Below are 23,597 nucleotides of genomic sequence, written 5' to 3'. Positions count from 1 at the left end.
CCCATACGTGGCACTGCTGCTCGCATTATTGGCTTCTGGTAATTTAGTGCTTTTGCTCTGGGTCGACCTGAGCCTTTCATATCTAATTGATCTAGTGCCTGTTTAAATGGCAGCATGCATCTGCCGGGATCTGGAGGGTTCATAAGGTGCAATAACTCATAACACAGCCTGAAATTTGTCTTTCATATCCCTGGGCTAAGCCCCCGCAGAGCTGGCTAAATTACCGCTCACAGAGTTCTGCATTAAACTGGGATCACACTAGCTTATACTATAATATTCTGCGGCCTTAGTGACTGGAGATTGGGTCCATTCCATGCCATTTAACCCTTGCTTGCCTAGTCTAGCCCCGACGAGTCAGTTCAATATACTATTTGCAAACATTTGCCATTTCTGGACTTTGACACAATGTGTTTCAGCTAGAATATTACAAACACAAAGTCAGTGGAATAATTGTATATTGAAAGGTTCTGGAGGGAAAGAAATGGTGGACCCCTTTTCCCTTTGGCAGTTAAATACACAATCGGCAATATAAACACGTTTTTTAATCCAGAACATAAAATTTAGCTAAAAGTATCTTTCATGTGTTGTTTTTGTGTGTTTATATTCTATTTCTATTTATGTCTACTTGCATTAAAAGAAATACAATGAGCTTTGCAGGCTGTGGCATCTCATACCTTGAGTAATGTCTGCTTTAATATTGTATAATATTTTATGTAAATTCATCAAATTAAATTGTTCTATGGAAAATTTTCATTTTGGTTCCAGACAACCAGTAACATGTACTAAACGTTAATAAAACCCAATACCAAACGTTAATACTAAACGTTAATACAACGATTACCAAACGTTAATACTAAACATTAATAAAATCATTACCATACGGTAATACCAATCATTAATAAAACCATTACCATACGGTAATACCAATCATTAATAAAACCATTACCATACGGTAATACCAATCATTAATAAAACCATTACCATACGGTAATACCAATCGTTAAAGGGACACTATAGTCACCTGAACAACTTTAGCTTAATGAAGCAGTTTTGGTGTATAGAACATGCCCCTGCAGCCTCACTGCTCAATCCTCTGCCATTTAGGAGTTAAATCCCTTTGTTTATGAACCCTAGTCACACCTCCCTGCATGTGACTTGCACAGCCTTCCATAAACACTTCCTGTAAAGGGAGCCCTATTTAGGCTTTCTTTATTGCAAGTTCTGTTTAATTAAGATTTTCTTATCCCCTGCTATGTTAATAGCTTGCTAGACCCTGCAAGAGCCTCCTGTATGTGATTAAAGTTCAATTTAGAGATTGAGATACAATTATTTAAGGTAAATTACATCTGTTTGAAAGTGAAACCAGTTTTTTTTTCATGCAGGCTCTGTCAATCATAGCCAGGGGAGGTGTGGCTAGGGCTGCATAAACAGAAACAACGCGATTTAACTCCTAAATGACAGTGAATTGAGCAGTTAAATTGCAGGGGAATGATCTATACACTAAAACTGCTTTATTTAGCTAAAGTAATTTAGGTGACTATAGTGTTCCTTTAATAAAACCATTACCAAACGTTAATACCAAACGTTAATAAACCCAATACCAAACGTTAATACTAAATGTTAATAAGACCATTACCAAACGTTAATACAAAACATTAATAAAGCCATTACCAAATGTTAATAAAACCCAATACCAAACGTTAATAAAACCCAATACCAAATGGTAATACTAAAAGTTAATAAAACCAATACCAAACGTTAATACTAAACAGTAGTAAAACCATTACCATACGGTAATATCAATCATTAATAAAACCATTACCAAATGTTAATACTAAAGTTCGTAAACACAATACCAAACGTTAATACTAAATGTTAATAAACCATTACCAAACGTTAATAAAACCCAATACCAAACGTTAATAAAACCAATACCAAACGTTAATAAAACCAATAACAAACGTTAATAAAACCCAATACCAAACGTTAATAAAACCCAATACCAAACAGTAATACTAAATGTTAATAAACCATTACCAAACGTTAATACTAAACGTTAATAAAACCAATACCAGACGTTAATAAAACCATTATTAAATGATAACACTAAACATTAGTAAAACCCAATACCAAACGTTAGTAAAACCAATACGAAACGTTAATAAAACCAATACGAAACGTTAATAAAGCCAATACCAAACGTTAATAAAACACAATACCAAACGTTAATACTAAACGTTAATAAAACCATTACCAAACGTTAATAAAACCCAATACCAAACGTTAATACCAAACATTAAAGCATTATTAAAGTGTTAATAAAACCAATACCAAGTGTCAATATGTTAATACTAAACGTTAATAAAAAACAATAACAAACATTCAAACACCATCTATTGCACACATACCACAACAGAAATGCAGAGGCCTCTCTACTGGCACACAATTGTTCACCATGTAGTGGGTATTCAGATCTGGTGCTACCATAAGAAGGCACAAACAAATTGTCATTATATAAAAAAATATATTCCCTAGTGGATAAGTAGTGGAACGCCCAGTCTGCACCTCCCCTCTGCAGACTATATTAATAGCTCCCTTTCAATTCCTAGCAATTTTATACTGGATTTAGCTGTCGCTAAGCAAGATCCATTTTCCATTCAATATTTGTTAAATATGTGAATCATAGTTACATAGCTGAAAAGAGACGTGCGTCCATCAAGTTCAGCCTTCCTCACATATGGTTTTCCTGTTGATCCAAAAGAAGACAAAAAACCTAGTCTGAAGTGCTTCCAATTTTGCAACAAACTAGGGAAAAAAAGTGCATTACTTTGCATTTCTCTGCATGAAATTTCATCTGCCATTTTAGTGCCCAATCACCCAATCTATCTAAATCCCACTGCAGCAAGGCAATATCCTGCTCACATTTTATTACTTAACAAAGTTTTGTGTCATCTGCAAACACTAAAACATGACTTTTGATGCCTATTGCAAGATCATTTAAAAATACGTTAAATAGAAGCGGTCCCAAAACAAAACCCTGAGGGACACCACTTACCACTTTTGTCCAGCTTGAAAATTTACCATTTATGACAACTCATTTGACTCTATCCTTAATCCAATGTGCTACCCAAGAACAAGAATATTCATCTAGACCAATTTCATTTAGTTTGAAGACTAACCTATTTTGAGGAACCATATCAAATGCCTTGGCAAAATCCAAGTAGATCACATCCACTGCAACAGCCTGATCTATACTTCTACTTACTTCTTCGTAGAATGCAATTAGGTTAGTTTGACATGACCTATGTTTCATAAAACCATGTTGATTATTGCTAATAACAAAGTTCTTCCCAACAAATTCCTGAATATTATCCCTTAATAGCCCTTCAAATATTTTCCCAGTCACAGAAGTTAAACTCACAGGTCTATAATTTCCAGGCAAGGATTTTGAACCCTTTTTAAATATAGGAACGACATCTGCCTTCCTCCAATCCGGTACAATACCTGAAATAAAAGGATCTTGAAAAATTAAATACAGAGAACTTATTTCCCCACTTAGCTCCTTAAAGGACCACTCTAGGCACCCAGACCACTTCAGCTTAATGAGGTGGTCTGGGTGCCAGGTCCTTCTAGGGTTAACCCATTTTTTCATAAACATAGCAGTTTCAGAGAAACTGCTATGTTTATGAATGGGTTAAGCCTTCCCCCTATGTCCTCTAGTGGCTGTCTCATTGACAGCCGCTAGAGGCGCTTGCGTGATTCTCACTGTGAAAATCACAGTGAGAGCACGCAAGCGTCCATAGGAAAGCATTATGAATGCTTTCCTATGTGACCGGCTGAATGCGCGCGCAGCTCTTGCCGCGCGTGCGCATTCAGCCGACGGGGAGGAGAAGAGGAGGATCGGAGGAGGAGATCTCTCCGCCCAACGCTGGAAAAAGGTAAGATTTAACCCCTTTCCCCTTTCCAGAGCCGGGCGGGAGGGGGTCCCTGAGGGTGGGGGCACCCTCAGGGCACTCTAGTGCCAGGAAAACGAGTATGTTTTCCTGGCACTAGAGTGGTCCTTTAAGTACTCATGGGTGAATACCGTCAGGCCCCGGAGCTTTATTTATATTAATTTTCTTTACATGCTGTTGCACCTTGTCTCATTGTGTGCAGCAATCATTTGTATATCTCTTGCCATCGGATCCTCATTAATATATACTGAAGAAGAATTGTTATTTAAACTTTCTGCCTTTTCCTGGTCTTCATCAGCTAACAGACTCATCTCTGTTTCCAGTGTACCTACACTTTCATTTTTTTTTTTTTTTTTTTTTTTCTGAATTGATGGGGTTGGTTTTGCATTCTTTGGCTATCAATTTCTTAATCTCTTGTTTTACTTCTCGACTAAGCCACATTGGTTTCAATTAGTTTATTTTATATTTATTACCTAATGGTACATACTGAGAAATGTACCTTTCTAATATTTGTTTGAATAGTTTCCATTTATCCTCAGTGGTTTTTTTCACTAAGGAGTTTATGCCAGTTGATATATTGTAGAGCTGCCCTAATCTTATTGAAATTGGATTTTTTTTAAATGATATGCTTTGGTATACCCCACGTGCTTTTGCTTTTTTGAGTTTATTTAAAAAATTACAAATATTACTAATCCTAATATTAAATCAGACAGATGGAAAACCTGAATTTCCATTGGATTTGACTTTAATTAAAAATATGAATCTGCAGCTTCCGGTTCAGCCGCCATCTTAGCTGGCCACGTTTTACACTGGCTCTGTGCCGGGCAAAGTCATTTGCAGTCATCCAACCCCCAGAGCCATGCCGCCTTACCCCACTAGGTGAACGGGTGTTGCAATACCCAATGTGGCAGAGGGATCACTGTTTACAACCTCGTCAGGGTCCATTTCACCTCATCTAACACTGCGAGTGTCCACCGGAAGACAAGGCATGTGTGATAGGCCGCAAAACTCAGCTTGCTTCCAGTTGGCTCCACTTTGGATGAGCATACCATTGTGCGCAATTGGAAACTGAAATGCCCATTTGAGGTCATAGCTATGCCTGTGGAGGAAAGCTGCCCCTCACAAAACAGTTAGTACATTTCTGGCCACGCACCATTTTGGTTTTCTCATTGCAGATATTACTGCCATACCACAGCCTGTGTCACTCTAAGGTGCTACAACCAACAGACATACTCTTCATCAATAATAAAATCACAACAGAGTGGGGACACAGCTCCAATAGTCTCCCATAATCTCCATACCATGCCTGACAGGTCCTATTGTATATGCTTTCTTTCCCCATGTTTTCCTTTTTTACTTTGCTTTTAATACCCACTTCTTTTACCAAATCGGTTGGATATTATCAATACTACTACTCCTCAGCTCCTTGCTGTGACATGCATGCATTTCGTTCCTGTTTACACAAGCTTTACTAATTATTGATGGTGAATTCTACTCTCTGACACCGTTTTAAACCAATGGTCCAGCATACAACCATCTACCCACATATCTAACCTTCATACTGTTGGAGACATTTACATAGAATCTACAAAACAATGCATTGTAACTGACTTTCTCCAACTGTTCATTTTACAATACACAGATTCTAGCACTCCGGCATCACATGATATACCAAACCACTCAAATCCACCTTCTGTCCCTTTAAGAAGCCCTGTTTCAGTGGTCACGCACCATATATTTCTCCCGAAGCGCTCGGGAAGACGCGGCTTTCGCATGAATGCGAGTGGTCGGCATGGGTGGTAGGGCCGGACACACTGTCTGAAGAGCCGCGTCGTCCTTATGGAGGGTGAGGGAGACGTGGTGTGGGAGACACAGCGCGGGAGAGGCAGCACGGAAGCATGAGGTAGTTGAGTGTGGGAGCAGGGGCCTGATATAAAAATACAAAACCGCAACCAGCTGAACCAGGCATCTCACTTTACCAATATCCATATGGTTCTTCTTAACTACTCTGCCCTTGACCGTTGTTCTCCATCGTTCTTTCACTTTCTTTTCTCTCCTCCACTTTGCTCCAATTACTCTATTCCAAGTCACCTTGAACACAACACGTCCTTGCTCTAACACACCTAACACCACCGCTTATTCACATCTCAGCATACATGTCACGAACATAGTCCTGATTCCACCTACCAAATCTCTATGTTAAGAATCTATATCTACTGATACATGACCCCTTTCATCCAACATATTTCAACTTGCCACAAGCTCACTTACTTCTAAAGCCTAGTTTCCTCTTTGGTATTTTCTGACTTTGCTACACCATCATGATCAAATCAATTGACAAAACAGCTGGTAACTTTGAGGTCAATCGACATAATCACTACTCCACAGTCTTGGATTACTGCATGTTGCCACCACTTCAAACTCTCCTCACATCATTAAAAGGGCACACAGACTTGGTCCAGACAGGCCAGGCAAAGCATCTCGACTTCGAGAACTTCCTAAATGATCACGGCACTGTACACATGCTAGCAGCCTACAAGGCCTCCAATAATCCCACATAACAAGACACCTACATTTTGATATTTAAGGATTATTCAGCACAAGTTACCCAAAGACGCAAGGCATTCACTTCCATATGCCCAGTGCTATACAGAAAAAAAATACGCTTTGCTCTTCTTTACCCAGTGACTCTTCGCCTCCAAATTGCCAATTGTACCCTCTCCACCTCATCAGTGGCCGAAGCCTCAAAATTTCTACAAGATCTTATGCCAAACTGTAACAAAGACACACCAAGCTTGCCTACCCACTCTCCGCCTGATCAAGAGGAGCAACAGTAACCTCACTCTTCTAAATCTGTGACTCCAGTTGTTATATATAAGTTGGACCGTAGCACCCTTTTCATGCTGATCTTGTGACATGCCCCACTTACCCCCACACTGGGACTCACCCATCTGCTCGAGCAGGGATAGATGGAACACCACCGCTAAGCAACACCATGCATTTCACTGTGCACCACACCAAGGTATCGGCTGAACAAAGATGTCTCAGTCAACTTAAGATAATGCCTTTTTTCTCACATTTCTACAAACCAAAGAAAATACTCACCTACCTAAACATCAATCCCAGATCACACTACTGCAAGAAACTCACTGGTCACGTTCTGAAACCACCCAACTCGTGGACCCTTGGATCCAAGAATGTGTTGCTGCTAGATATAACTCAAAAGCCAGAGGTGTAGCAATCCTGTTACTTTCGAATTTGTTTGTTATTCACAGTTGTGACGTAAACCCAAAAGCTATTACATATTCCTGTGTCTCTCTGTCAAGGCCACTTGCTACTGTATTGTTAATGTATATGCTCCAACTGCATCAACTAACCCTTTTTTCACCAAACTATTAATGCTACTCGCTCAAATCGACATTGACCAAGTCATAATTCGGGGTGACTTTAATGCTGTTATTGACCCTACTCTGGACAAATCCACATCTGGACCCTCGTCTCCCACAGACACACATTGGATTGGGTCCAATCCCAGCACAAGTTTTTCAGAACTACCTTTGGAGTCCTTTTTGGCAGAGCCGGGGACTCATTGTCGACTCTCCTTCACAGGCCACACCATATCCTCCCACATAAAGACCTATCAAACATGATTTAAACACCTCAATTAGGGCCTGCAAACAAGCTCCATGTAAAGTAGGAGTCCACCCCTTGAACTCGTTACAAATATCTCTCATTCACAACTCTGACTTTGCCCTGGGTGCACAATACCCCTTCCCACTATGGGCTGATCGGGGTTTCACAGCTCTCCGCCCCTTAGTAGACAACACTGTTCAAAGATTTCTAATGCTTGCGGTGATATGCGAGCAATTTCTAGGCCTTCCAACAACATGGCTTCCCTAATTCCAGGTGCTGCACTACTACCACTCTATCACTCAAACTTTCATAGTGGCAGATTGGGAGCAGCCATTAGACCATGCTGTGCTCTTCGATACAATCCACTTATCCACTTTTAACTTATTTTTTTTAATGTATTGGTTGGTGACACTAACCAACAAAACTTCTTACCAGGAAATGTATCCTGACCTGGAGATCAAATATCCTTATTTGGATTATTCCTTTAAAGCCAAAATGCGAAATACCGTATAGTACATGGAATGGCTCTTGGCAGAGATATTGGCGGGTCGAGACCGTTTACATATAACACCATGTTAAACAATAATGGTTACTAAAACTGCATCCTTGACTACAATGGAAGGATGGGGGGATAAAAGAATGACCTGGCACTCAGTTCAGTTACTCAAGTCTTTCTGTTTTTGTTTAAATACACCAAGGCCAGCCACCCACTACCCAACGCTGATACTGACATCATACAAAGTCAGAACTTTACCATATCGATGGACACTATGTCTTACCCCTACACACCTTATCAAAAGACAAACCCTAACCGGGGTTTTCGTAAGGTCTGATGTGACATATGTGACAGACCTCAACGATGCAATACTGACCGCACAAACTGAACACTAACTATCTGGGGGCACTGGATCTAGAAGTTGCCTATTTTTATCACATTATTTTTCCTCTGTTTTTATTACTTGTTTATTTTAATGTTTTGTTAGCTAAAAAAAGAAAAAGTGGATGAACCGTATTTCATTTGCAATGTCAACAGTATAACCACTCATTGTTTACAATTTTGAAGACAATATTATACATGATGTATCACTTATAACTGACATTCACAATAAAAAAACAATATTGCAAAAAACTAAAATATGAGTCTGCGTCCATGTGTAAAATATTAAATTATTATGTCCATCTAGAAAGGTTAGACTTGTGTAAAAGGAGGGAACTAAAACTTTGTTTGATAAAACCAAAAGATTGGTAGCAGCAGCTCAGGATGTGTTCAGACGAACGGATTGGCTCCTGATTACATCATGTTGGTTCCTGAATAGATACTGCCTCCTAGATAACACAAGCTGGCTCCTAGATATTGCAGGTTTGCACCTTTATAGCTGGCTCCTAGATAATGAAGGTTGGCTCCTTTATAGCTGGCTCCTAGATATAGTAGATAACAAAACACGGACACCCGTGAACAAGTGATAAATACAAAAGAAAAAACTTAACTGATGGGTACACGGCTTCCCAAGGTTATCTCCCAGCTGATAACCATATAACAAGACTGTGTAATTGATAGGAAAATTTTGGGATTCTGCTCGTGTGCCTATAATAGAGGACAAAACATAGTGCAAATATTGCTAAAACACTATAATAAAGATTCTGATCACCAGAATCTTTATTATAGTGTTTTAGCAATATTTGCACTATGTTTTGTCCTCTATTATAGGCACATGAACAGAATCCCAAAATTTTCCTATCAATTACACAGTCCTAGATATAGTAGATTGACTCCTAGATATCGTAGGTTGGCACCTATATAGCTGGCTCCTAGATATATCAGATCGGCTCCCAGATAATGAAGGTTTGCTCCTTTATAGCTGGCTCCTAGGTAAAACAGGCTGGCTCATTTATAGCTGGCTCTTAGATAAAACAGATTGGCTCCTAGATAAAGAAGGTTGGCTCCTTTATAGCTGTATCCTAAGTAAAGCAGGTTGGCTTCTAGATAAAGCAGGTTGGCTACTAAATATCACAGGTTGGCTCCTTTATAGCTAACTCCTAGATAAAACATGTTGCCTACTGGATATTGTAGGTTGACTCCTTTATAGCTGGCTCCTAGATAAAGCAGGTTGTTTCCTTATAATTGGCTCCCGGGTAAAGTAGGTTAACTACTAGATATCGCAGGCTGGCTCTTAGATAAAGCAGGTTGGTTCCTTATAATTAGTTCCTGGGTAAAGTAGGTTAACTACTAGAAATTACTAGCTGGCTCCTTTATAGCTGGCTCCTAGATAAAGCAGGTTGGTTCCTTCTAGTTGGCTTCTGGATAAAGTAGGTTAACTACTAGAAATCGCTAGCTGGCTCCTAGATAAAGCAGGTTGGTTCCTTATAATTGGCTCCTGGGTAAAGTAGGTTAACTACTAGATATCGAAGGCTAGCACCTTTATAGCTGGCTCCTGGTATTGTAACGATGAGCATATGCTCACTAAACAGCAAGTGACAGATATTTTTTGTTTGATTCCAGGCACCCTCTCTTCCCGCTCCTAACGCTGCTGTTTGAGAAGTGTGAACAAGCAACTCAGGGGTCAGAGTGCATCACATCAGCCAGTTTCGATGTTGATATCGAGAACTTTGTCCACCAGCAGGAACAAGAACACAAACCGTTTTTCAGTGAAGACCCCGAGCTCGATAATCTGGTAATCAAACCTTTTAATGCAAATCTACATGTTGGGAAATACCACATTTGTCTGGAATAAATTCTACAATAACCAGATTAGCTATCCAAATTAACTGCACATTAAACATTGATGGGTTGCCATTCAGTGTTCTTGCAATGGAGAAATATTGGTTTAGACACCGATAATAAGCATGTTTTATGAAGGACATGAGACGGTCTGTGACATCATACAAACTTTGTTCTCTTCATTGGTCATTATGCATCTCATTGGAACCAACGATGGTAAATACTCTGTCATGCTGGGCTCTTCAAGGGTAAAGGGATGGATTTTTGGTTCTTAAAAGGAAAAAAAAATATGTATTCCTAACACCAAAGGGTTCCTCTGCCCCCTCTCCTTCCCTTCATTCGATCAAACTGGAAAATGAATGAAATCTGTACAGGTGTCCTTCAAAACTCCCAATATCTAGGCAAAAATAGGGAATAATTTCTGTTAAATTAAAAGAATAAGAAATTAACCGTTTTAAAAATTTCCAAAAAAGAGAGACAGTTTTTTTCAAAACCCACAATGCGCTCCCTGCACGGATTGTACAAACATTGGGAATTGCTGTAAAAAAGCAGTGTTACAACGACTGTAATTAATTTGCCTTGTAATGTTTGGATGGCCGTGTGACATCATGGTGCCATTATCTTATTGTTATATAGAATTTTATTCTGAATCGCATGAAACATTCATAGTTATTTTCTTACGAAAGCATTCCCATTATTTGAAGTTAATTGTGGCTTATACTACTTTTAAAAGCAAAGCCTGCACATCGGCCCAAGCGTTTTGTAGCCCACATTGTTCTGCTTTGGGTAAATGTTAATGGGCATGCTTTTTTTTTTTTTCCTGCGAGTTAATTTTGAGTAGAATTGCATTTTAAAGGTCATAAAACATAATCTCTGTGGACAGACAAGTGACGAGAGAGCAGGAATGAAAACGGGGAGGGGGAGGGTTTAATATCTGAAGAGATATAAAGAATGTCTTGATTTTTCACATCTCGTATGATGTGAGCTTCAATAAGGGGAGGAGAACAATTCTATTGTTATTGGAAACTATATGACATTCCTCCCAAGTGTCCCTATTTAGGAGGATGGTCCCTATTTTGGACCCTACTGCCCCTTTTTTCTAGGAGCTCCATCTTGTTAGTGTGTCTGAGTGTATAACAGAGCTCCACAGCAATAATATTCCCAGTAATGTGTCTGAGTGTATAACAGAGCTCCACAGCAATAATATTCCCAGTAATGTGTCTGAGTGTATAACAGAGCTCCACATCAATAATACTCCCAGTAATGTGTCTGAGTGTATAACAGAGCTCCACAGCAATAATACTCCCAGTAATGTGTCTGAGTGTATAACAGAGCTCCACAGCAATCATACTCCCAGTAATGTGCCTGAGTGCATAACAGAGCTCCACAGCAGTAATACTCCCAGTAATGTGTCTGAGTGTATAACAGAGCTCCACAGCAATAATATTCCCAGTAATGTGTCTGAGTGTATATCAGAGCTCCACAGCAATAATACTCCCAGTAATGTGTCTGAGTGTATATCAGAGCTCCACAGCAATAATACTCCCAGTAATGTGTCTGAGTGTATAACAGAGCTCCACAGCAATAATACTCCCAGTAATGTGTCTGAGTGTATGACAGAGCTCCACAGCAATAATATTCCCAGTAATGTGTCTGAGTGTATATCAGAGCTCCACAGCAATAATACTCCCAGTAATGTGTCTGAGTGTATAACAGAGCTCCACAGCAATAATATTCCCAGTAATGTGTCTGAGTGTATATCAGAGCTCCACAGCAATAATACTCCCAGTAATGTGTCTGAGTGTATAACAGAGCTCCACAGCAATAATACTCCCAGTAATGTGTCTGAGTGTATGACAGAGCTCCACAGCAATAATACTCCCAGTAATGTGTCTGAGTGTATAACAGAGCTCCACAGCAATAATACTCCCAGTAATGTGTCTGAGTGTATGACAGAGCTCCACAGCAATAATACTCCCAGTAATGTGTCTGAGTGTATAACAGAGCTCCACAGCAATAATACTCCCAGTAATGTGTCTGAGTGTGTAACAGAGCTCCACAGCAATAATACTCCCAGTAATGTGTCTGAGTGTATAACAGAGCTCCACAGCAATAATACTCCCAGTAATGTGTCTGAGTGTATAACAGAGATCCACAGCAATAATACTCCCAGTAATGTGTCTGAGTGTATAACAGAGATCCACAGCAATAATACTCCCAGTAATGTGTCTGAGTGTATAACAGAGTTCCACAGCAATAATAACACTAGTAAGTGGCTTGTCAACCGGCTTACATAGAAAGTATGGTGCTGAAATAGTCTATACGGAATCAAGCACTGGTATCCGAGCTTGTATATCAGAATACATATAAAACAAGGGAGAGAATGCCCAACATGGTATTTGTTTTTTATTTTCATAATGGACACATCATTTTGGGAATTCCATTCCTTCTTATATATGTATTCTGATAAACTTTATATATTCTGATTGGAATACATATATACCAGTTCCAGTTTCCGTGTAGACTTTTTTTCAGCACCGTACTTTATATGTTAACCGCCGGACGATGGGACGCATGTCCTGGAGGGGAAAGCAGACCGGACGCATACATGTAAGAGGCATGATGGAAGTGGAGGGCTCTTCCTCTTTCAGCCGCATGTGTGTTTGGAGCACAAACTGATCAGAAGGTCCTCAAGTGCTCTACAGTGGAACGCACAACGCGGTTCGAAGCACCTGCCTCTTCCAAATAAGGTGCCTATTAAACTTCTGACCATTATGAAGCACTATACATCCCTAAGGAAGCCCAACGCTTTGGAATGCTGGTATTCACACTGGGACTGCAAATTTTCTTTTATTTTCTATTATTCCTTTATTGTGATTTCGGATTAAAAAAATTTGGCGGCTGGCACATTATCCCATTGAAAAGATTCTCCTGAGCTAAGACTTACAGTGGATATATGCCTGTTTTTATCTTATGCTTGTGAGTGCCCTTTCCATTAAAATGTATTTTCACGTACAATATTGCACTGTTTTGCTGTTTCTATTCTGTTCTATACATACCATAAGAAAAGAAGTAAGATTGAAGACACACGTTGTTGGGATATAACCCCATGTGGCAAATAAGCCTGAATATCATATATATCCTGTGAGTGCCGCCCACCCCCCATTTAATTAACTACTTCCACATAGGTATTCTCTTTTTCAGTTTATAGATTCTAACACCAGTTTCAGAATTATTTTTTGCATATTTTCTAATAATGCTATAAAGGCTGCATTCTCCTATATACAGTTTGATTTCACTTATTATATATCATTTCCACTCACTTAATTACCTGTGTGTATCATAGAACCTTGCGTTTCCACATACATTTTTGTTTATATATTAATCCAAGGCTCTTGCACTCCGACTTAAAGATATGGTGCCTGGTGCTAATTTTTGTATATATCTTTGGTTCAATTTATTTTCGGGTGTTTTGTGAGGTACACCTTTTGGAGGTTCAGTTTATGTTTGCGATATATAGTGATATTCCATTGTTTTAGTAGGGACTTTGTCTTATCTTTCTTTACGCCTGGCAAAAATAGTGCACTACCGCTGTCAATCCCTCAATAGCGATATCCGTGTGGAAAAGACTTGGTCTACGGAGGCTCCCACAGCCTCATGAGAAACTCCATAGACATCAATAATGTATACTTGCACATGTACAAAAATACTGATGTCGGCTACTGGCAAATAAGGCTCTAGTAGCTAAAGAAGATGGCACCAGTCTGGAAGGACCCCTGCGACCAGGTGCACACTGCCATGTGTTGTGGCCCCGGCCGCGCGGTAGATCCGTTGGGGCCGCACATTAAGGGGCCCATCGGGTGGGCAATGCTGTTAGGGCCACCCGATGGCAATGAATATCCAGGGGTCAATGCTGTGGAGCTTTAACAGCGACCGGGCCACCTGTGATGAGATCAGACGCTGGGAGGAAGTGACTGCCCCTGTCATTTCCCCCCAGCAACCACCGGGAGCCGCGCGGGAGGAAGAGAGGAAGGAGTCAGAGTGGGAACTCTGACTCCCATCAGCCTGAGCCACAACTGGACCCAAGGGAAGTCGCCCTCCTGCATCTAAAAGGTAGGAAACAGGAGGGTGATTTAAACATTTTGTGCGTGTGTGTGTTAGTGTATGTGTGTGTGTTTGTGTGTCTGTATGTGTGTGTGTGTGTATGTGTGTCTGTATGTTTGTATGTGTGTGTGTGTGTGTATGTGTCTCTGTGTGTATGTGTGTGTGTGTCTGTCTGTGTGTATGTGTCTCTGTATGTATGTGTGTGTTTGTATGTGTGTATGTATGTATGTATGGGTCTCTGTGTGTATGTGTGTGTATGTGTGTCTGTGTGTATGTATGTGTGTGTCTACATGTGTGGGGTGGTCGGGGACTTATGGGGTGGGGGGTAGACGTATGGGGGGGCCCCAGGGCAATTTTCACATCAGGCCTTGTGGTTTCTAGTTACGCTTCTGGACAGAAAATAATAATAACAATAGCGTCCCTTGGATGTGGAGATTCCACCTCAAATATATCCTCTTATCTTCAATACACAAAGCTAAAAACGTGTGTATGTGTGTGTGTTGGGGGGGGGGGGGGTGGATACTACTAAAGGGAACACAAATGGCACCACATAGTGGACTGTATATACACTGGAAGAATATATGATGTAATTGGCCACTCACAATAGTTAATAGCATGAAAAGCCTTCAAAATAGTAAAAGTCTTGAAGGGCTCCTAGTTTCTGGATTATCAAGGTGCCTTTAGAATGATAAACCCTCAGAACTCCAATTGGTTAGCAGTAATAGAGAGATATGATACAACAAGGTGAAGCAAAAACCAAATAAGTGGTAAAAAAAGATTTATTCACGTATATAGAAGTTAATGACAAAAAATGGCCCTACAAGGAAGTCCCATTGAGGCTTTTCAATTAATTTACTGCAAGAGTTATTTTCAGTGGCCAATCCTTCTCTGTGTCTTTTCTCTGACTCTATAAATGCAATCTATCATTTTGTGTTCTCTAATCCCTTTATAATCCCTTTATAACAAGAACTTGGAACCTCAGGCGTTCACTCCAGACTCTCCTTGCACCCTGCAAAGATATATTTGATACAACAGTGGCATAGTAGACCTTACTAGCAATTATTTTTTTTCCTTGACAATTCACTGAAAATTAATAATTAAACCTTTAGAAAAACAAATAGTAGATATAAGTGATGTAAAATATCTGCAATGAACGGTTATAAAAAAGTCTGTTGGCACTATATAAATGGCAATAATAATAATATGTGGTATCTTTATTATATAGCTCAAACAAGACCCGACGGTGAGCTACTGAAAAGTCCCATTAGCGATATATTTGAATGGCTTGTACAGAATTTTACAATTTTTGGGTATATTTAAGATACTAAACACATCCCTTCTATGTACGTTCATCTCCCATCTTGCCTTGTTCCCTGCTTCCACCATCCAAATTCTGGGGAGTTTTTCTGGCGTAGAGATGATGGTTAAAAGACCAACGGCATTAGACATCATTAGAGCAGAAATCATGTATTCCTCGCAGTCTAGATGCACATAATTAGAAAATAGAAAAAGGTCAGCTCTTACCATTATCAAGTCAATCAGCCGCAGAGTGCCGAGCAGTCAATTAATTCAACATCTGTGTTCTTTACAACCCTGCACACGTCTTTGGAAGGACTGTAAGTCTTCCAGAGGCCTGATCGGCTGCTCGGCCAAGCAGGAGCACCGCACTAATTATTAGATTTATAGGGATATGCATACAGATCCTATTTCTGAATACCTATTATATTTTAAGCATGGAGCAGTAGCATGGTCTTAGAATGGAATTATATTCTGTTATTTCTTATGGATCGAGTCTCCCGAAACGTAGTTAATGAGAAGAAATGCATTATGGGTAGAGTCGGGATCCTACAAGGTAACCCCAGTTGCCGGATCTACATAGCCATGTGCAAACAATGCATTTGCGGGTATTGGGTTTAGGGTCACGGAATGTCCAAATAAACGTGTTTACTCTATATGATTTTTTTTTTCTTTAATTTATTGGGCACTGCATTAGAAAGCGTATTTAACATACAACCTGAAGTTTTGATCTTGATGCTACATAAATATTTTGAGAAATATAGAAATCGGATTTATAGTGTACACAGCTATAATTAAGTCCAGCTATATATGAAATGCATCGGACGGAGCTGTGAACTCTATTTTCTTATATATTTTTTAAATAAAAGAATAATTTTTAATGCACACGTGTTCAGCCATGTGGCCCTAACTGCTTGTAATGAGGTCCAGTTGCCATTCAGACTGCTGGGCAAAGAGCGACGCAGAAAGCTAATTACTTGTGCTCGGGCCCATGTCCTGCCGTGAGCCGGCAGCTGGGATGTGACGTCAACCCAGCATCGGCATTACTACTGAGCGTAAGAGGGACCTGTTCAGGAAGAGCATAGTGATCCCATCACAGATGCAACTACTGGCCACTCCAGCCGTCCTATGGCAAGATAGGGAGCTTGGGTGGACCTCTTATTACTATATGTGTGTATATGAATGTGATTTTTCTGTGTGTATACCAGTAATTATGTGTGTATGTGATTGTGTGTAGGTGATCGTATTTGTGTGGGTCTGTGATTGTGTTTGTGTATGTCTGTGATTATGTGTGTATGTCTGTGAATGTGCGTGTGTCAGTGATTGTCTGTATAGGTCAGTGAGTGTATGTGTGTGATTGTATATGTACACACGTAGGTCTGTGATTATATTACATAGTTACATAGTTACATAGCTGAAAAGAGACTTGTCAAGTTCAGCCTTCCTCACAAAATGGCAGGCAGATATTATATCCCTGTATGTTATGTTTTTGGAAGTATTTATCCAATTTCTGTTTAAACATCTGTATGGACTCTGATAAAACCACCTCTACAGGCAGATAATTCCATATCCTTATTGCTCTTACTGTAAAAAAAAACCTTTTCTATGCCTTAGATGAAATCTCCTTTCTTCCAGTCTAAATGCGTGATCTTGTGTCCTATGTATAGCCCTGTTTATGAATAGATTTCCAGATAATGGTTTGTACTGGCCCCGAATATATTTGTATAATGTTATCATATCCCCTCTAAGGCGCCGTTTTTCCAAACTAAAGAGATTTGCATTGTTTAACCTTTCTTCGTAACTAAAATGCTCCGTTCCTTTTATCAATTTTGTAGCTCATCTCTGCACTTTTTCTAGTGCCATGATATCCTTCTTTAGAACAGGTGCCCAAAATTGCACAGCATATTCAAGGTGTGGTCTTACCAGCGATTTATAAGGAGGCAAAATTATATTTTCATCACGAGAATTTAAGCCCCTATTTATACATGACAAAACCTTACTGGCCTTTGCAACTGCAGATTGATATTGCATATTGCTGCTTATTTGTTTTCTATAACAATTCTCAAATCCTTCTCGTGTGTGGTACCATTTAGGGTGTAAGTTGCTTGTGCATTCTTGACCCCAAAGTGTAGTACTTTGCATATCCCTGCATTAAATTTCCTCTGCCATTTTAGTGCCCAGTCCCCCAATCTATCTAAATCCCACTGCAGCAAAGCAAAATCCTGCTCACATTTTATTACTTTACAAAGTTTGGTGTCATCTGCTAGCAATAAAACATGGCTTTTAATGCCTATTGCAGGATCATTTATAAATATGTTAAATAGAAGCGGTCCCAAAACAGAACCCTGAGGGACACCACTTACCACTTTTGTCCAGCTTGAAAATTTACCATTAATGACAACTCATTGTACTCTATCCTTAAGCCAATGTTCTACCCAAGAACAAGAATATTCATCTAGACCAATTTCTTTTAGTTTGAAGACTAACCTATTGTGAGGAACCGTATCAAATGCCTTGGCAAAATTCAAGTAGATCACATCCACTGCAACACCCTGATCTGACCCTTCTACTTACTTCTTCGTAGAATGCAATCAGGTTAGTTTGGCATGACCTATGTTTCATAAAACCATGCTGATTATTGCTAATAACAATAAGTTCTTCCCAATGAATTCCTAAATATTATCCCTTAATAGCCCTTCAAATATTTTCCCAGTCACAGAAGTTAAGCTCACTGGTCTATAATTTCCAGGCACGGATTTTGAACCCTTTTTAAATATAGGAACGACATCTGCCTTCCTCCAATCCTCCGGTACAATACCCGAAACATAACAATCTTGAAAGATTAAATACAGATTTTCACTTATTTCCACACTTAGCTCCTTAAGTACACATGGGTGAATACCATCAGACCCCGGAGATTTTTTTACATTAATTTTCTTTAACTGCTGTAGCACCTTATCTCGAGTCATCCACTCACAAGTTATCTGCAAGTTTTTTGCAGCAATCATTTGCATATCTCTTGCCATAGGATCCTCATTAATATATACTGAAGAAAAAATAGTTATTTAACATTTCTGCCTTTTCCTGGTCTTCATTAACTAACAGACTCATCTCTGTTTCCAGTGAACCTACACTTTCATTTTTTTAGTTTTTTTTTTTAGAATTGATGTACTTGAAAACATTTTTGGGGTTGGTTTTACATTTTGCATTATGTGTGTGATTGTGTGTATAGATCTGTGATTGTGTGTGCATGTATGTGATAATGTGTATAGGTCTGTGATTGTGTGTGCATGTATGTGATAATGTGTATAGGTCTGTGATTGTGTTTGTGTATGATTATGATTATGTATATGTTTGATTTGAGGGATCGTTTTTTCCCATCCAGAAAGAGACCCTTTGCTTTCATTATACGTGTACATTCGGGTTTCCTATACTGGATTGGGAATAACTTAATTGCAGTGCAACACCTAGCGCTACCTTCCCTTCAAGCATGGCCCTTTTAGTAATGACCATTCTTAAAATATGCAAACAGAGCAGTACCATGAGTTACTCTCCTGTAGGTAATACTCTGTATTCAGACCATGCCACAGGCAATAAATCCAGTTTTATACTGTGGTAATGTCTACCACTTCTAAAGGATTTCTTGCATTTGCACAAATGTGGATCTTTTTTTCAAAATGCCCATGTAGGACAGTCAGAAGGATGTCTGATACAGTGCTTGCTTTGGAATCTCTGTGTCTGGATGGTACCTAACCCATAGTACCTAACTGACACTAATGTATAGATCAAATATGTCCACAGCTTTTATTAAAATAACCAGTCATAACGTAAATAAAGTCATTGCCCTCAACCACGCCAGCTAACAGAACATGTCCTCCATGTCACCACACTCCATATCAGAAAAAGGCAATGACCTATATTTGAAACCGTGAACATATAAATAACAATAATAAACATCATAAACATAATTAAAGTGCCATGACTTAATAACTAACCAAAGTAGGGGTAAACTTGCATACCCCTAAACCCACCAGGTTCTGACCCACCACCGAGCTCGAAACCTACCAAAATTTATAATGAACCGTATTGAACCACCTTCTTAGCCAGCAGCCTAACTCCCCTGCTCTTTTCTGAACTAGCACAGTGCCTTTGTCCCCTAACCTTCTGCTCTCTAGCCCCGTTGCTGTGACAAAACAGGAACCCAACATCTGCAGACACCCAACCAAAAGGGGAGGGAGGGACAAATTAGGCCAGGTAAGCAGATTAAAAGTGACATTTTCTAAAATGGATGCCTATTTATACTAGGACCACCCCTACATACCCAACTCCCCATCCCTGGGGTCCTTCCCCCTATACTCATCTCCTAGTTCTGTCGAAGCCCCTTTCCACTAAACTGCATTGTTCCATAGGGCTACAAGACGGGAAAATACTTATGGAGCACATGATGTCAGAGCACAGAATGAATGAGCAACATACTCAGGCTGATTTGTGTTTTTAAAGAGTGCGCCTGATAAGGCCATACACCCTACAGGCATCTCTGCGCTGTCCCAAACTTCAGCATAGGATAGGGGCATTGCTGAGGACAGCCGCAAATGCAGGATCAGACACTGACTCAGACCCTGTTGGAGGCCTCGTTCCTCCAAAGGAAGTGTGTGACCACGAAAGGAGAGGTGAATCGCCACGATGAGCATACGAGGTGTCTGTTGTTTGAGTGACCAGAGCTGCAATACTGATTTTAGGCAAAATTTGTTAATGGTTGGAGTTTCAAACAGCTTCCACCTACACATCTAGCCATTTCACATTGCTGTCACTAGTGATGGCTCATGGGAACAGGCATCTCCTTGCGTGTTGAGCAATTTTGTCGCACAAGGTTGTTTTTCTAAGAAGGATTCCATGGACTTGTAGGGCCTTCCATGGACCTTATAATTGTCATTATTGTTATATTAAAAAAATAAAAATAGACGGAGACCCTCATATCAAGGGGATCCAGGGAAGTAGCTCAATGTACATAAAGATGCCCAGAATCTAGTGGTGGTGCTAGAATGAGGGAGAGACAATTCCTACTACTTCCCAGGATCCCCTTGATATAAGGGTCTCCGTCTATTTTATTGTACTTTTTTTGGATTATCCCCTACTTTGTAGCTCGTTTTAGGCGTTTCAGGTTCCCTCTGATATTCCCTACATTTTCTAGTGGGAATACAGGTCGACCTTTACTTTTTCACTCTCAATTATTGTTATATCGTTTATTTTGGGGGAGACATGCATCAATGTACACCAGTAATGTAGCTTTAGGCAGTAAAATTCCCCAGAATGTGAAAACTGATCTTAAAAGGAATGTGTGTCTGTGTGGTAAGAATAATTCCATTAATTATATCTAATATTCCCCACTCCACCCCGGTAAACATTATGTAAGCCGACATACCACCCCTGGGGGGGGGGGGGGGGGGGGGGGGGGTCTTACAGAAAATGCAACATTGAACTCTCAGGTATGAGCTAGTGACTCCATCAGAATGTATTAAACAAGCCACTTGTTTGGTGATGGTTATTAGATACTGTCATCAAACATAAAGCACTTCAAACAATTCTAGTGAATAATCTATCATCTAACTGAACAATAGGATGTTTAACTGACTCTTCCACACACATTGGGTGCTTGACAATAACTGAGATCACATGATATCAGTAGCCAATCAGAACCTGAGACTCACACAGATGAGCTCTAGGTTAAAGATAGTTCCAGTTGGGCTACGTTTGGCCCTATGTTTGAAATTATCTGAATTCTCACTTTAGTGAATAACCTGTAAATGTTATCTTATTGTAAAGAGCTGCGGAGAACCAATAATAATAAATGAAATGACATATCAGTCACTTTGACTTTAACCTCCAAGGAGGGAATTATAGCCTTCGATAATTCATCTGGATCTCAAATGTTACTGAGCACAAAACCAAAAATGTAAACAATGTATCTCCAATGTGCTTCCCTCACCCTCACACCTAGTGTCCCAGCTGTACTTATCCCCTTGGTCAATACATTTTATATTATAGCTTTATTTATTTTTGAATTTTACAGATGGTGAAAGCAATCCAGGTTCTGCGGATTCACCTGTTGGAGTTGGAGAAAGTCAACGAATTGTGCAAGGATTTTTGCAACCGTTATATCACCTGCTTAAAAACAAAAATGCACAGCGATAATCTTCTCAGGAATGATTTAGGAAATTCCTATTCCCCAAACCAGCCAGCCAATAGCCTTCACAGCCAGGTGAGGTGTTGGTCACCCTATTAGATCCATAATCAGTTTGATGTGAATTACAGTCTAGACATTAACCATGTTCACCACTTCAACTCTGTAGGTTTATCACTCAAAGCAGGTTGTAATTTCCCTTTACACACCTTAAAGCATTATACAGGTAAATAATACAATGTAGCACATTTCAATGGGTGATTTATTGACTGGTCAGTTAAAAACCTTATTTCAGGAAAGTGTCACGATTAAAGTGATATACAAAAAAATACCTTAACATAGGACCCTGTAGTGTTACTGACTCACCTGTGATCAAGCAGGGCTATACCATTCCAGAGATATTTTTTCAGAATTGGTGGACGTTGGATAACCTGCAGATGTTTTACTACGCTGGGGGGGGGGAGGTAAGCAGCCGGTTCGATAGGATTATGGTTGTGTGATAGGACTTTACCAGTAGGGTGTAACTAGTCACAGTCCGGTAGAAAATGTTAATATGCATGTTGTAGCTTGAATGTAGACCCCGGTGATCCACAGCAAAATCAGGCAACAGGTCAAAGCTCCAGGCAACTCACCAATTTCTTTACTTTAAGTTAATAGAGGGAAACCTTGTCATTAAAGGACCACTCTAGGCACCCAGACCACTTCAGCTTAATGAGGTGGTCTGGGTGCCAGGTCCTTCTAGGGTTAACCCATTTTTTCATAAACATAGCAGTTTCAGAGAAACTGCTATGTTTATTAATGGGTTAAGCCTTCCCCCTATGTCCTCTAGTGGCTGTCTCACTGACAGCCGCTAGAGGCGCTTGCGTGCTTCTCACTGTGATTTTCACAGTGAGAGCACGCCAGCGTCCATAGGAAAGCATTGAGAATGCTTTCCTATGTGACCGGCTGAATGCGCGCGCAGCTCTTGCCGCGCGTGCGCATTCAGCCGACGGGGAGGAGAAGAGGCGGATCGGAGGAGGAGAGCAGGAGGAGATCTCTCCGCCCAGCGCTGGAAAAAGGTAAGTTTTTACCCCTTTCCCCTTTCCAGAGCCGGGCGGGAGTGGGTCCCTGAGGGTGGGGGCACCCTCAGGGCACTCTAGTGCCAGGAAAACGAGTATGCTTTCCTGGCACTAGAGTGGTCCTTTAATGTGAAAAACTGACAGAGGGATTTTCCGAATGTCATGAGAGATTTAGTCCCTAGATCCCTTTTACCTGGAATCGATGGCTTTTTCTTGGCCAAGCTGAAAGACCAATGCCAGCAGGACTGTGTACGGAGTCATAGACCCAGATATTCCCGGGTCACCAGGCCACTGGCGTCACAGTATTGTGTAGTTTATGGTGTAAGTGATACAAATACCAATATTGCGACTTAGTCTGTACAGAAACCATTTTAAATGTAATGATCTGCTACACATTAGCTAGATAGAATAGTCCTCGTGATAAAGCGTAAATAAATCATGTACTCGCTCTCTAATTTAGACATCCTGAAATAACTTAAATCACTTAATCATCAATCTTAAGAATGGGGGGATTTATTTCTTGGTTTTGTTAATATCCTCCAGAAATAGACTTATTATTCCTCTCGTGCTTTATTGCGGTTTCCCTTATGAACGAAATTAGCAAGAAACTTGCATAAAGAAGGACAATAATTGCTCAACGAACATCTCGTTTG

At 40.0% G+C, this 23,597-nt stretch overlaps 1 protein-coding gene across 6 annotated transcripts in view; it reads left to right on the top strand.

The window, feature by feature from the left end:
• The window catches only part of PKNOX2 (PBX/knotted 1 homeobox 2), a 327,238-nt gene that overhangs the window by 256,566 nt on the left and 47,075 nt on the right, over positions 1–23,597 (top strand). For all 6 annotated transcript variants that reach the window (XM_063436753.1, XM_063436752.1, XM_063436748.1 and 3 more), the window contains 2 exons: positions 10,087–10,258; positions 21,776–21,964. In XM_063436753.1, the coding sequence (XP_063292823.1) occupies positions 10,087–10,258; positions 21,776–21,964 (361 nt within the window). The remainder of the gene's footprint in view (positions 1–10,086; positions 10,259–21,775; positions 21,965–23,597) is intronic.

Source organism: Pelobates fuscus, chromosome 11 (genome assembly GCF_036172605.1).
Source record: "Pelobates fuscus isolate aPelFus1 chromosome 11, aPelFus1.pri, whole genome shotgun sequence".
NCBI lineage: Eukaryota > Metazoa > Chordata > Amphibia > Anura > Pelobatidae > Pelobates > Pelobates fuscus.
The sequence above is the reverse complement of the archived record's forward strand: the minus strand, read 5'-3'. Positions and strand labels throughout refer to the sequence as shown.